At 36.1% G+C, this 15787-nt stretch overlaps 1 protein-coding gene across 1 annotated transcript in view; it reads left to right on the top strand.

The window, feature by feature from the left end:
- Nucleotides 1-15787, top strand: part of ADAM10 (ADAM metallopeptidase domain 10) — a 137239-nt gene that overhangs the window by 106509 nt on the left and 14943 nt on the right. The window contains exons 9-12 of the mRNA XM_059180626.1: nucleotides 319-482; nucleotides 8976-9159; nucleotides 13697-13847; nucleotides 14675-14858. Of these exons, the coding sequence (XP_059036609.1) occupies nucleotides 319-482; nucleotides 8976-9159; nucleotides 13697-13847; nucleotides 14675-14858 (683 nt within the window). The remainder of the gene's footprint in view (nucleotides 1-318; nucleotides 483-8975; nucleotides 9160-13696; nucleotides 13848-14674; nucleotides 14859-15787) is intronic.

The following is a 15787-nucleotide window of genomic DNA, read 5'->3' as shown; positions in this document are numbered from 1 at the left end:
TATAGGCTTTGATAGCGTAAATATGGGTATATTCAAATTTAACAGAAACTTTTGCTAAATTAATGGGAGTAAAAATTAGAGAATATTTTGATTATGAAGGACATTTTCTTAAGGGCCTTATACTAAGTCCTGGGAGTTTTTTTTATGTGTACCATTAAAACTTATTTGAAATGACTTACTAATCTTGGCGTAAAGAAACTTTTGAGTATTTAATATATGTGGAATATATAAAATGTTTTAATTTGATGTAGTATATGTTAGAAAGTTATTTTCGGGGGTGAATAGATACTAATTTAGCCATCTTTTGTTCTGAACTAGGAAGCTCTGGAGGAATATGTGAAAAAAGTAAGCTGTATTCAGATGGTAAGAAGAAGTCCTTAAACACTGGAATTATTACTGTTCAGAACTATGGGTCTCATGTGCCCCCCAAAGTCTCTCATATTACTTTTGCTCATGAAGTTGGACATAACTTTGGATCTCCAGTAAGTATTGCCTAATCATTAGATTTTGTAAAAAAGATTATTAAATTTTATATTGAGTGATTTGTTTACAAGTACATATGGATATTTAGGTTTTTTTTTTTTTTAAGATTTTATTTATTTGACATCACAAGTAGGCATAGAGGCAGGCAGAGAGATGGGGGGGGAAGCAGGTTCCCCGCTGAGCAGAGAGCCCGATGTGGGGCTCTATCCTAAGCCCCTGATCTGAGATCATGACCTGAGCCGAAGGCAGAGGCTTAACCTCCTGAGCCACCCGTGCGCCTCTAGGTTTTTTTTTTTTTTTTTAACTGTTTAGTGTTTAGTTTTTATATATTGGAACACAGGAATGTACTTGACACTACTGAAAGAGAGGAGGATAGACTATTTGCAAGTCAAATAAGAAAAATAAGCATAACAATGCAGGAGTCTATGAAGGCAAGGAATATTGTCTATTTCATTCACTTCTCTGTCTGCTGGTCCTAGAACAGTGCCCATGTGCCCGGGGAGGGGCAGAGACAAAGGGAGAGAATCTTAAACAGGCTCCACCCACAGTATGGACTTGGGACTCGAGCTCACGACCCCAAGATGGTGACCTGCGCTGAAATCAAGAATGGGATGATCAACCAACTGAGCCACCCAGGCTCCCCTCACTTTTCATTGTTTAAAGTACATTTTGAGGGGTGCCTGGGTGGCTCAGTGGGTTAAAGCCTCTGCCTTCGGCTCGGGTCATGATCTTGGGGTCCTGGGTTCAAGCCCCACATTGGGCTCTCTGCTCGTGGGGAGTCTGCTTCCCCCTCTCTCTGCCTGCCTCTCTGTCTACTTGTGATCTCTCACTCTGTCAAATAAATAAATAAAATCTTTTAAAAAAAAAAAAAAGGACATTTTGAATGTTAGCAAAATGTGGAGTGTTTTTTTTGTTTGTTTTTTGTTTGGGGGGGGGGTTTGCTTGGTTTCTGTTAAAGCATTGTTGGAGTTTGTTAGATTTGTCTTTCTCTATTCTGGATTGATATTTTAAATTTTTTCAGTGTGAACATATACAAAAATAGAGAAAAATAGTGCAATAAATTCTTACATACCCATTATCTAGAACAGGGGTCAGTAAACTTTTTCTATAAAGACTGTGCTAGTAAACATGCTAGATTTGGAGGGTAACATTTGGCCTCTGTTGCATATTATTCTTTGTTGTATTTACAATCCTTTTTTTAAAAAAATTTTTAAAAGATTTTTATTTATTTATTTGACAGAGAGAGATCACAAGTAGGCAGAGAGGCAGGCAGAGAGAGAGGAGGAAGCAGGCTCCCTGCTGAGCAGAGAGCCCGATGCGGGACTCGATCCCAGAACCCTGAGATCATGACCTGAGCCGAAGGCAGCGGCTTAACCCACTGAGCCACCCAGGCGCCCCTTTACAATCCTTTAAACATGGAAAACCATTCTTAGCTTGGGCCATATAAAAATGGGCTGTGGGCTCTGGTTTGCCAACTTCTGATTCAGATTCAACAGTGACCAAGATGTTGCCATACCTCCTTTCTCTGTGTTTCTTTCTTTCTGTAAGGGATTAGAAGCAAATTTACTCATCCTTAACATATTTCAGTATACATCCTTAAAAAATTAGACATTTTCTTATATAACTGTAATGTAGTTATGATACCTGACAAAATTAACAATTCCTTGGTGTCATTTAGTACTCAGTCCATCATATTGATTTTCAAGTGACCTAAAGATTAATGCACACAGAAATACAAAATACTGAAAGATAGTCTTATGATTTTGGTAGGGCTTATTAAATAATGAATTTGGGAAAATTTCATTTTACAACTATGTAAATTCATTTTACTTGTACCATATCACTTGTAAAAATGGAAATTTTCTTGAGTTTAGAAGAAAATTATATAGTTGGAGCTTAAAATCCTCAAATGCACTTCTCTAATTTTCTCCTAGTTTGTAAAATGGAAGTGCCATCTCTCTAAATAACAAATCTTTCTTCTTCTAAATCCCTATCAGAAATTGATAGATTATTAATATTCTTAGATAAACTATTTAAAATGTGTTTAATTTCTCTGCCTCTTGACTGCTTTTGTTCTCGAGCTTGATACATTTTTTTTTTTCTCATTAGAGGTTCAAAACTTTGAAAGCGGGTTCTCTTTGCAGGAAATATGTGATCCGCTTTATTTATTTATTTATTTATTTATTTATTTATTTATTTATTTAAGAGAGAGTGAGCATGAACAAAGGGTAGGGAGAAGCAGACTCCCTGCTGAGCCTGATGTGGGGCTTGATCCCAGGACCCAAGGTTCATGACCTGAGCCAAAGGCAGAGGCTTAATTGACTGAGCCACTCAGGCATCCCACACTGTGTGATCTGTTCTTAAGAGAGTAATTGAAATTGTAGAGATGAGCAGAGAACTATTGCTTATGGTTAATTTTTTTTTTTTCAAGGGCAAGCAAATGTTCTCTTTTCTCTCTCAGTCCCCTTGATTCCAACCCTTACTTGGGGTGTTGTAGTACTCTTTAGCTACTCCTCTGTCATTTAGGCTAAGGCCGTCCCAATTTTTTTAATTTACATTTTATTTATTTTTTTAAATTAACATATAATGTAGTATTGGTTTCAGAGGTACAGATTTGTGATTCATCAGTCTTATGTAATACCCACTGCCTATTATATCATGTGCTCTCCTTAGTGTCCATCACCCAGGTACCCCATTCCTTTACCCCTCTCCCCTTCAGCAGCCCTCTGTTTGTTTCCCGTGATTAAGAGTCTCATATGGTTTGTCTCCCTCTCTGATTTCATCTTGTTTCATTTTTTCCTCTCTTTCCATATGATCCTGTGTTTTATTTCTTAAATTCCACATATACGTGAGATCATATAATTGTCCTTCTTGATTGACTTATATCACTTAGCTTAATACCCTCCAGTTCCATCATGTCATTGCAAATGGCAAGATTTCATTTTTCTGATTGCTAAGTTGTATTCCATTTGTGTGTGTATGTGTGTGTGTGTGTGTACTTATATACATCTGTACATACATATATATACATATACACATTTTCTTTATCCATTCTTCTGTTGATGGACATCTGGGGTCTGGGCTCTTTCCATAGTTTGACTATTGTGGACATTGCTGCTATAAACATTGGGGTGCAGGTGTCCCTTTGTATCACTATGTTTGTGTCTTTGGGGTAAATACCCAGTAGTGCAATTGCTGGGTTATAGGGTAGCTCCATTTTCAACTTTTTTGAGGAACTTCCATAATGTTTTCCAAGTGGCTGTAGCATCTTGCATTCCCGCCAGTAGTGTAGGAGAGGTCCCCTTTTTCCACATCCTAATCAACATTGGTCATTTCCTGACTTGTTAATTTTAGCCATTCTGACTGGTGTGAGGTACTCTCTAATTGTGGTTTTGATTTGTATTTCCCTGATGCTGAGTGATGTAGGGCCTCCTGTATTTTAAAGTGCTTGTAAATTACCAAGGATCTTGAAATACAGATTCCATGGGGAGGGGGGACAAGTTTCTGCATTGTTCTTTTTGGTAGGCTTCAGCGTGAGGCTTGAGCTCATGACCCTGAGATCAAGACCTGAGCTGAGATCAAGAGTCAGATGCTTGACCAGCTAAGCCACCCATGCACCCCAGTTTTTACATTCCCAGGTGTTGCTGTAGCTGCCCCTGCTCTGTAGACCACACTTAGAGTAGGGAATCTAATTTGTTCTCTTTTTATTTCCTGTCTAATCTATTCCTTATCCAACTGCCGGAAATTTTTTTTAATATAATAATTTTATATTACTTAGGGCTTTTTGTTTAATGGATAAATTGGTTCACGTTCTTTGCTTACTCTGTTGTGTTTTCCTCTCATACCAGACTACTTTTAAAGACTCTGCCATGCTCAATCACACCCCATTCCCTTGTTCATGTTATTCAAACTACCATGCATATACACAGTAGTGCTTACTATTAAATTACTTTTAAATTTACTAAGAGCAGCCAGTACTATAAATTCCTGAGCCCATCTCCCTTGACATCTTTATCTGAAATCTGTCTTTATCTTTCCTGTTGTACATCTGTACTATGTCAGTGTTACTTTTTCTTTTAATGGTTCACACTATCGCTAGTGTTTATTTATCCTATCCCAAATCTTTATTGTATACCTGTTGTTAGCCACTTTATAAGCTCTGTCTTGGGAAGTTGAAATAATAAATGAGACAAGTTTCTGTTTTTTAGTATGAAAGTTATAATATGTGCTTGCTGTTACCAAGTTAATCTTTGTCTAGGTTATAGTTCTGATTGTTTTGATCATGTCACTGCAGTTTACAACCTTATTTCCCATATCTGCTGGTATTGCTCATACAGTTTCCTTATCTTAGCATTTAGGGTTTTCCATCTTTTTTTTTTTTAAAGATTTTATTTATTTAGTTGACAGACAGAGATCACATGTAGGCAGAGAGGCAGGCAGAGAGAGAGGAGGAAGCAGGCTCCCCGCTGAGCAGAGAGCCTGATGCGGGGCTCGATCCCAGGACGCTGGGATCATGACTCGAGCCGAAGGCAGAGGCTTTAACCCACTGAGCCACCCAGGTGCCCCAGGGTTTTCCATCTTTTGGGTTTAAGTATATTTCCAGTGTTAACTATCCCCTCCTATCAAATTAAGTTACTTATAGTCCTTTAAAATTTTCTTTTTGCCAGGAAGCCAATTCCTTCTCATCTTTGCCTACTGAAATCTTGATCCATGTTACATAATGTAAATTGATAGAGCCCTTTTGTCATTATGTATCAAGACCCTTAAAATGTTTGACCTTGTAACTCAGAAACTCTATGCTTGGGAATCCAACTTTATAAAAGAAAAAGGCAGAATCTGTCAAAGATTTATGTGCATTAAAGTATCTATTACAGTTTTATTTATTTATAGCAAAAAGTTTTAAGCAGCCTAAATGGCCCCACAATAGGAAAGTATCCTCGATTGCTCTGCAATCATTTAAAAAATCAGTGTTTGCCTTATTCAGTTAAGCTGAAAGAAACCATGTATATAACTGTACAAGTGGTATAATTCAAATTTTGTATTAAAATATGATATAACTATGTACAAGTCAGGTAGGAAGTAGACCAAAATGTTAATAGTAGTTATGTATGGTTGAGTATGATTGAAATTTATCTTCTAAATTTTCTAAAAGAGTATATATTGTATTTATAGTCAGAGAAAAATATTTGTTTTCTTATCAAATTTAGAGTCTCTTTGTGAAACCATTTGAACTGTCAGGACTTTTTGGGGATATAGTCAAGTAGCCTTTATATTCTGTCTTATATTTTGCTTACTTGTATGCTTGTTTATCCCCTGTTCTGAGTATGACAAATATGAATAGTTGGCATGCTTTTTTATAACCTCTTCTCCCTCCATGGCCATTAATGATTATCTATTACAATATCCTCTGGGCTAGTAAAGTAATAACTGATCAGTGTTATCTGTTTGTTAGTTTATGTATGTATGCATGTGAGTGTAAGCAACCAAGTGTTTTGCCTAATGTGGGGCTTGAACTCATGACCCTGAGATCAAGAGTTACGTATTCTGTCAACTGAGCCAGTCAGGCCTCCCCAATTAGTGATATCTGTAATAGATTTATGGGGCAGAGAGTCAGACTAGCCAGGGATATCAAAATATGCTATCTCTTTTAAATAGAATATAAGCCTTTAAGGGCTAGGAATGATGCTTAAATTCATCTTTATATTTTTATATTTTTAGTTCCTCATATAATATCGGACACATTCTAATATTTATTGAATTAAAAATATTTTGTGATAATATCAAGAGTTATACAGTATGGGTTTTTTTTCTTTTTCTAAAATTCTAATGCTGAGAATAAATCTAGTGTCATACATTATCCTAAAGCAAATTAAATTCTATAGAATGAAAACATAAAGCAAGGTAGTATTAGAGAATAATCAAGAGTTGTTAAATGCTGAATCTATGTTCAGGGGAACAGCAAGAGGTACCAGGGAGAATAAATGTGATAGGAGAGGTCTTACGTTTAATAGTTGCTTCCAGGGGCACCTGGCTGGCTCAGTTGGAAGCTAGTTGATCTTCTAGTTATGAGTTTGAGCCCCATGTTTGATGTCAATATTAGTTAAATTAGAAAAAAAAAAAAAAGAATAGAGTCTTTTAAAAAAAGTTGTTTCAGATTAGGGAGTAGAAAATGAAAGTAATTTAGATGGGTTTTGAAAAGAAACATAATGCCTTTGGGCATTCTTTCTTTTCTGGAAGGTGGAATTGTTGGGTATTCAAATAACAGTTTAATTAAACGGAGCTTTTATTCTAGGATCCAAATATTTTCACCCTTTTTGGCAAGTTCTGAATTGTTGTTTGAGGAGCATTGTGAGGTTCATTTGTTTGTTTATTTGCTTGTTTTGAGATTTATTTATTTATTTGACAGAAAGAGCGATCACAAGCAGGGGGGAACAGGAGAGGGAGAAACAAGCTCCCAGGGAGCCCTATTCTGGGGCTTGATCCCAGGATGCTTTTATCAAGACCTGAGCTGAAAGTAGCCGCTTTATTGACTTGAGCCACCCAGGCATCCCTCATTTGTTTTTTAAATATTTCCCAGGGGAGGAACGGAGGTGGGGGTGCCGATGCAATCTGGTAGTATTCTGTTAGTTGATCTCCATGCTGGTTACATAAGTATATTTACTTTGAGAAAATTTATGGAGCTATAGTTTGGTACTTGGTACTTTTTGGTATGTGTATGATACTTAAGTAATATTTGCCAACACCATAAATTTTCTCTGTATACACACACATGTATGTCTGTTGTTTTACTCTTGCAAAGAGTGTTTTAGTTTTACCACTTGGCTTTGCTTTTTCTTTCTTTCTTTCTTTTTTTTTTTTTTTTTTTTTAAGATTTTATTTATTTATTTATTTGAGAGAGAGAGAGAGAGAGAGATCACAAGTAGGCAGAGAGGCAGGCAGAGGGAGGGAGGAGCAGGCTCCCCGCTAAGCAGAGAGCCCGATATGGGGCTCCATCCCAGGGCCCTGAGATCATGACCTGAGCTGAAGACAGAGGCTAATTCACTAAGCCACCCAGGTGCCCCACCACTTGGCTTTTCTTAATTGTCATTTAAAAATAGCATTTACTGGGGTGCCTGGGTGGCTCAAACAACTCTTGGTTTCAGCTCAGGTCATTATCTTGTAGTGTGGGATCAAGCCCCAAGTTCGGCTCTGTGTTCAGTGTGGAGTCTGCTATAGTCTCTCTCTCTCTCTCCCTTTATCTCAAATAAATAAATAAAATCTTTTTTAAAAATAGCATTTACTTAATCTTTCTTATATACTAGTTAGTAAGTCAACTCTCTTAGATGCCTTTTATGTACTTAGCTTCATGCCATTCTCTTTTGTTTCCCGTCTTTCCTCATCTTTTCTCTCTGAACTAATCATAGTAATTTAACATGTATATTGAAGAATATTTAGTCATTTTAAGTAATTTGCATTCCTGTTTCTAGTTTTGAAAGTAGGTGCTTATTTTTTTCATTTTATTAAGTTTAAAATTTTAATTTCAGTGTAGTTAGCATACAGTGTTATATTAGTTTCAGGTATACAGTATAGTGATTCAACACTTTTGACTCAATGCTCATCATAAGTGCATTCCTTTTTTTTTTTTTTTAAAGATTTTATTTATTTATTTGACAGAGAGAGTGAGCACAGGCAGACACAGTGGCAGGCAGAGGCAGAGGGAGAAGCAGGCTCCCTGCTGAGCAAGGAGCTGGATGTGGGACTCGATCCCAGGAGACTGGGATCATGACCTGAGCTGAACGCAGCTGCTTAACCAACTGAGCCACCCAGGTGTCCCCATAAGTGCATTCCTTAATCCCATCACCTATTTCTCCCTCTCTGGTAACCATCAGTTTGTTCTTTATAGTTAAAAGACTATTTCCTGGCGTCTCTCCCTCTCTCCTTTTCCTTTGTTCATTTGTTTTGTTCTTAAATTCCACGTATGAGTGAAACTGTCTGGTATTTGCCTTTATCTGACTGACTTATTTCACATACCTTATTCTCTTTGCTCAATCCATGTTGTTGCAAATGGCAAGATTTCATTTTTTTTTTTATGGCTAAATAATAGTCCATTGTGTATATGTACTACATCTTCCTTATCCATTCATCGGTCAGTAGGCCCTTGGCCTGTTCCATAATTTGGCTATTGTAAATAATGCTGCAATAAACATAGGAGTGCATGGCGAGCTTATTTTTGACAGACTTTATGATGGTTTATCCTCCATTCTACTCCCCCTTTACAGAGCTGTACATTGTTGTGGGTAGACCTTCCCTCATTTTTCCTCCCCTTCTAAGACAGTGGCTCCTAAAAGAGCAAATTGTTTTCCTTCTCACAGTCTAAAACAATTGTAGGATCTTTTTTAGGGAAGAGTCCACAAGCTTCCATTGTTCTTCTGGTGAGAAAATTACATTTAATCAGATGACCTGAAAACCTTATTTTACTTCCTGTTTATGTAACTCTATATTCTGTTTGGCAGCATGATTCTGGAACAGAGTGCACTCCAGGAGAGTCTAAGAATTTAGGACAGAAAGAAAATGGCAATTACATCATGTATGCAAGAGCAACATCTGGGGACAAACTTAACAACAATAAATTCTCACTCTGTAGTATTAGAAATATAAGCCAAGTTCTTGAGAAGAAGAGAAACAACTGTTTTGTTGGTATGTATGTTTTCCCAACATGTATTTGCAAACATTCAGAAAACTTGAAACACCCATGTCCTTACCACCTCTATTTTATAACTATTAAAAACTTTGCTGTATTTGCTTTATAACTTATTTATTAACTTACCCATCCCTCAATCCCATGTTTTTTTGTAGCAATTTAAAAATGGATTGCAGACATCAGTATACTTCACCCTTAAACCCTTCAGCCTGTATAACTAAAGGTCAATATTGTTTGTGGGTTTTTTTTTAAAATATAAGTGAAATGTTGCACAGGAAGTCCACCATTAGTGAGCTTTGACAAACGCATTTACCTGTATGACCTAAGCACCTATCAAAATACAGAATATTTCTGTCACCCCACAAAGTTCTTTCATTTCTTTTCACAGTCCGTTTCTGCCCCCAACAATTCTCAGAGACAACCATTATTCTGATTTATTTCATTGAAGAGAAATTTTGTTTGTTTTACTTCATATAAGTGGAATCATATGGTTTATATTCTTTTGTGGAGGGCTGCTTTCACTCAGCATATTTTGAGATTCATCAGTAGCGTTTTGTTCTGTTTTATTGCTGAGTAGTTAATATTGCTTGCATTGTCTGAATATATCACACTTTGCTCATCCACTCTCCGATTGTTGAGCACCTGAACACCTGGGCTTTTTGGGTTTTGGCTATTTGTGAATAAAGCTGCTGTGAAATGCTTTTTTGCCTTATGCTAAAGAAAAAAATATATAAAATATGTATAATATAAATAAGAATAAAAAATAAAAATATACAAAATTTGTATGTAAGCTAATTTTAAGTTAAAAATTCAGTGATATTAAGTACATTTGTAGCGATGTGCAGCCATCACCACTACCCATTTCCAAACGTCTTCATCTCTCCAGATAAAATTCTATAATCATTAAAAGCAGTAACTCCTGCTTCCCTCTCTCCTGACTGGGTAACCTGTAATCTGTTTTCTGTCTTTATGAATTTGCCTGTGTTCTGGCCCCTCATACAGATGGGATTGTACGATATTTGGCCTTTCATGTCTAGCTTAGTTCCCTGAGCATAAACTTTAAAGATTGATTCAAATTATAGTTTGTATTAGAATGCCATTCTTTTTATGGCTGAATAATATTCCATTGTATGGATAATATCACATTTTGTTTATCTATTCATCTGTTATTCCTCTCTTGCGGTATTTAATATGTTCTAAGTATGTTCTAAATATTCTACTTTATCCTGTTTCACAACATTATTAAGTTAGTTGAGGGCAAACACACCTACCTCCCTCCTGCTATCCCCTCACCAATGCCCTACTAAACCATTCTTCATTTCTAAAATTTTGTCACTCCAAATGTTATGTAAATGGAATCATACATTATGTAACCTTTGAGATTGCCTTTTTGCACTCAGCAAAATTCCCTGAAGATTCATTCAAATTGTTGCCTTTATCAGGAGTTTGTTTTTATTGCTGAGGAGTATCCCATGGTGTGTCTGTACCACAATTTGTTTACAGTTGTAGCACAGGTTACAAGGGAACACAGCTCAAACATACAAACCCATTACAAGGCATATCTGAGTCCAAACTATTCTTTTAGGAAGTTCATTCACCTGCTAAAGGCTATCTGGGCTATTTTCAGTTTCTGGCTATTATGAATAAAGCAGCTATAAATATTTGTGTATAGGCTTTTTATGTGAACATAAGTTTTCATTTCTCTGGGATAAATGCCCCCTAGTCCACTTGATGGATCATATAATAATTGTTTGCTCTTATTTCTGCAGAACTGTCAAAGTGTTTTCTGCAGCGGCTGTATTATTTTAGGGTCCCATCAGCAGTTTATAAGTGATCTAATTTCTCTGCATCTTTGTCACCTTTTGGCAATTTTATTGTTTTTAGTTTATCTATTCTGATAGGTGTAAAGTGGTATTTTATTATGGTTTTAATGTGCATTTTTCTCATGACTAAAAATGTTCATCTTTTCATGTGCTTTATTTGCCATCTGTTTATCTTCTTTGGTGAAATGTCCATGTTTCTTGGCCATTTCTCATTGGATTTTTTTTTTCTGTTGAGTTTTGAGAGTTCTTTACATAGCCTGCATACTAGTCATTTGTCAGATATTGATCTGCACATATTTTTCTTCCAGTTTGTAGCTTTTCATTTTATCCTCTTCATAGAATCTTTCCCAGAGTAAAAATTAAATTTTTGTTTAGGCTCAAGTTTTAATTTTTACTTAATATTGATTGGCTTTTTCTTTTAAGGCCTTCTATTTGTTTTAAAAGGACAGATTCAAATTACATGGATGATATCGTTTTTGTTACTGATGTTGTTATTATCACTGGTAGGTTTTCTAAGACATGTAAAAGTGCTACCTAGTTTCTTTATTTGTAAACTGGATTTTCACAGAAAACTTTCTGATTGAAGTTGTCTTTTATAAATGAGCATATTGTAGGTATTATGTAAGGAAATTTGTTTCTTAAGTTATAGTGAGATATGTGTCTATTACAATTTTTGCATTTTTTTTTTTTAAAGATTTTATTTATTTATTGGACAGACAGAGATCACAAGTAGGCAGAGAGGCAGGCAGAGAGAAAGGAGGAAGCAGGCTCCCTGCTGAGCAGAGAGCCCGATGCGGGACTCGATCCCAGGACTCTGAGACCATGACCTGAGCCGAAGGCAGCGGCTCAACCCACTGAGCCACCCAGGCGCCCCCAATTTTTGCATTTAAACAGCACTTTTTCCATGTGTTCTAGCTTACTTGAAAAAATATTTCTGTATGAAATAAAAACCAGTGTGTAGTAAATATTGCCTCAGAGATTTTCTGACTTTATCATTTTTCCTTTTCTCCTAAATTACATGTCCTGTGAATTCTGAAATGATGATTATGAGACTTAAGAACAAAGTCATTATTACTCACTTAGAATATATGTATGTGTTCATGCTTCTAGTTTTAGAGAACAGAATAGGTGGTACAAAATGAAAGAGAGGGAGAGATCTTCAGTTAGCTCTAAGATTTCCTTTAATATTTGATGTGGTTAAGGGTAAGAATGAATTTTTTAAATATAAAGCTAGTCTTTCTAGAATAGTTTGGATTCAGATATGCTTTGTGTTAAGTTCAGGTATTCCCATATATTTACTCAGTTCTCAATTTTAAGAGAGCTAGAGTTTTAAGTTTTAATTTTAAGAGTGTTAGAACAGTTTCCCACATCAATTTGATGTAGCAGAAAGAAAAGAGCACCAGATTTTAGATCCTGGAAATCTAGGTTTGGTTTCTGATTTGTGTGTACTGCAGCATATAGTTTCTGGCAAGTCACAGACTGGAAGTTAGTGTTCTTTTCTAAAAAGTGAAGACATTTGATTCTTGCCATTTCCCTGCAGATGCTAAAGTTCTGTGATCTCATCTTACAAGGAGTAGCATTCCTCTACAGATGTTAAAGCCCACTGATAAAATTCGAGAACTTTAAGAGAGCCTACAAGTTTTTCTAAAATTATTCACTGTGCTTAGACCAGACTGTCTAACGTTAATGAGCCAAGATTTGACCCAATACTGTTAGCCTTTTGGGAATACAAAAAAAATAGAAAGAATATGTAATTCTTCCCTTAGAGAGCTTGGGTCTAGCTGAGGAACAAATTAATGTACATTTAAAAAAAATATTTATTGACTAGGATATAATCAGCTAAACACAACATGGCAATTCTGTAAGACAAAATGATCCAAATTCTTTAACAAATAAATAGTGTAAAAGTAAAAAGAGAGGAGGGAGTCTCATATATTAAAAGAACACATACCAACCAAAAGCAACCATGGGGTTGTTGAGGATCCTTATGTGGTACTTTTTTCAAACAAACCAGGTGTAAAAAGACAGTTGAGGAAATTGAACATGGATTGGCTATTAGATGCTGTTAAAGCATATTATTAATTTTGTTAGATGTGATAATGTTATTATGGTTAGATTTAAAAAAGAAAAAAACTCCTGTCTCTTAGATTCGTCCTGGAGTATTTACAAGAATAAATGAATATGTTGGGTGGAATTGTTTATAGCATATTGTTGCTAGTTGTTAAAGCCAAGTGATTGGTACATGGGAGTTCACTGTACTTCTACTACTTCTGTGTATATTTGAAATTTTCTGCTACCAAAGAAGGTTCAATTTTTTTCCCGGTTGATGAAGCACTTAGTTCATATTTGCGTAATGTGAACAGTGCAATCATTGTTCAGTAAAGCTCAGTGTAGCCTAAATAGAATGTTACCACTTCCGGAAGGGACTTTAGAGGGAACCATAATGTCAAGTCTCTTCACCGTACAGATTAAGAAGCTGAGGCCCCCCAAAAGGGAAGTGACTTGCCCAACGGCTACATTGCTAGTTATTGACTGAGGCACTGTTAGAATTGAATTTAGTTCTTCTACTGATTTCGAGATTCTTAGTTCTACTTTTTTGTATTCATCAAATTATCCTTTCTCCCTTTGTTATGAGGCTCCAAAGTTTGTGCATTTTAAATCAAATTATGTGCACTGACAGTGTTTACTTTGTTTTATTGATTTTCCTCAGAATCTGGCCAACCTATTTGTGGAAATGGGATGGTGGAGCAAGGTGAAGAATGTGACTGTGGCTATAGTGACCAGTGTAAAGATGAGTGCTGCTATGATGCAAACCAGCCAGAGGGGAAGAAATGCAAGCTGAAGCCTGGGAAGCAGTGCAGGTACCCTGCCTGTCCCGGGAGTGCTCACGCTGCCACCAGTCAGCCCGGGGCAGTTAGGACCCATTTAAAACTGACCTTAAGAGACACATAGGGTTTGGAAACTTTGTCTTTGTTTGCTGCTGTCTTGTATATTTTTCTGGAGTAGCTTTGATGAGTGCACTGTGGTTGGCAGATTGAGGTCCTTATAATTGTAGCTTGTGTGGTGGGTGTAAAAAACAGGCAAAAGACAGGACGCTCAATAAAATACACACTGTTCAGTTCCTAACCTAAAAATGTGACTTTCATCCGTATTTTTAGAATTTTAATTTTAAATACTTAGGTAATACTGATTTTCATAGACTCCTCTAATTTAGTGTCATATAATTATTTCACTTGTCAAAATTACTTTGGTAATGGTAGATATAAGCAACAAAATATTGCCAGTGCACTTCTTTTTAAATGGTTGGTCTGTGTAGCCTAGTTTGATGTTAGCATATAAATGTGAGAAAAATTGATGAATTAACTAATGTATAATGTTAACTGTGAAACACACTGATAGCTCACCTAATATTAAATCTGTTTTTATGATAGCCTTTCACTAAAGGCAAGTAGAATAAGAGTGTTGAATACAGTATGCCTTGATTATAGAAGCAAGACAGTCACTCTTTCACATTTATAGAATGTTGAAATTTAGTAGCCTCTTAGTCCAAAATTTGAAGTTTTATTCCAATAACATACTTACATAAAGATAAGACTTATGATTTAAAAACTAGGACCATATCTATGCATATCTTATTTCCTAATAAGCAAGTAATTTTCCTTAATCTAAACTTTACTGTTCATTCTAGCCCAAGTCAAGGTCCCTGTTGTACAGCACAGTGTGCATTCAAATCAAAAACTGAGAAGTGTCGGGATGATTCAGACTGTGCAAAAGAGGGAATATGTAATGGCATCACAGCTCTCTGCCCAGCCTCTGATCCTAAACCAAACTTTACGGACTGTAATAGGCATACTCAAGTGTGCATTAATGGGGTAAGCATTTGCTTTATAACCTTTTCATTTAGTTTTATAAAACCTGCTTTTTCAGAATAATTGTTTGTTACTTAAAGCTGCAGCATTCTAGTAACTAATCCTGATCCCTGTTTTAATAATATCCCTTTCTGTTCCCTCATAAAGCCAAGAATATACCGTGTGGTATAAGTGCCTGGTGGCATTCGATTAGTTACTAACATTTCATCTTTCCACTGCATGTGTTTGATAGTCTCTAGAGAAAAAATAGTTTTATAGCTAGGCATATGACTTTGCACTGCTTTTGAGTTTTATAAATTAGTATTTTAACAGCCTACATAAAAGGACTCTTCTGTCATTTTATCTGAATGTGAAGCCTTTAAAGCTTTCTTGGCTAGACATTCACTTTACATGAGAAAAATTTAATTTTTCTCTTCTTATAAAGGAGCCATCATAATAACCAATATAAAATTGATGCTCATCTATCTCTTTCTCTGTTTTTGTTTTGTTCAGATTTTTTTTTTTTTTTGAGTTGCCATTTCTTTAAAAGATTTGCTACCTTGGGGCTCCTGGGTGGCTCAGTGGGTTGAGGCCTCTGCCTTCGGCTCAGGTCATGATCCCAGGGTCCTGGAATTGGGCCCCACCTCGGGCTCTCTGCTTGGTGGGGAGCCTGCTTCGTCCTCTCTCTCTGCCTGCCTCTTTGCCTTCTTGTGATCTCTGTCAAATTAAAAAAAAAAAAAAAAAAAAGATTTGCTACCTTATTTGCACTTAATTGTTTTTTGGGTATGTTTATATGATCCACTTCTGATATTAATCTATACTTTTTTGTTCCCCCTGGTGTTTCTGCTTAATTATTTTTTTTAAAGATTTTACTTATTTATTTGACAGAGATCACAAGTAGGCAGAAAGGCAGAGAAAGAGGAGGAAGCAGGCTCCCCGCTAAGCAGAGAGCC

Source organism: Mustela lutreola, chromosome 7 (assembly GCF_030435805.1).
Source record: "Mustela lutreola isolate mMusLut2 chromosome 7, mMusLut2.pri, whole genome shotgun sequence".
Classification (NCBI taxonomy): domain Eukaryota; kingdom Metazoa; phylum Chordata; class Mammalia; order Carnivora; family Mustelidae; genus Mustela; species Mustela lutreola.
Note: the sequence above shows the minus strand (reverse complement) of the source record. Positions and strands in the feature narration are given on the sequence as shown.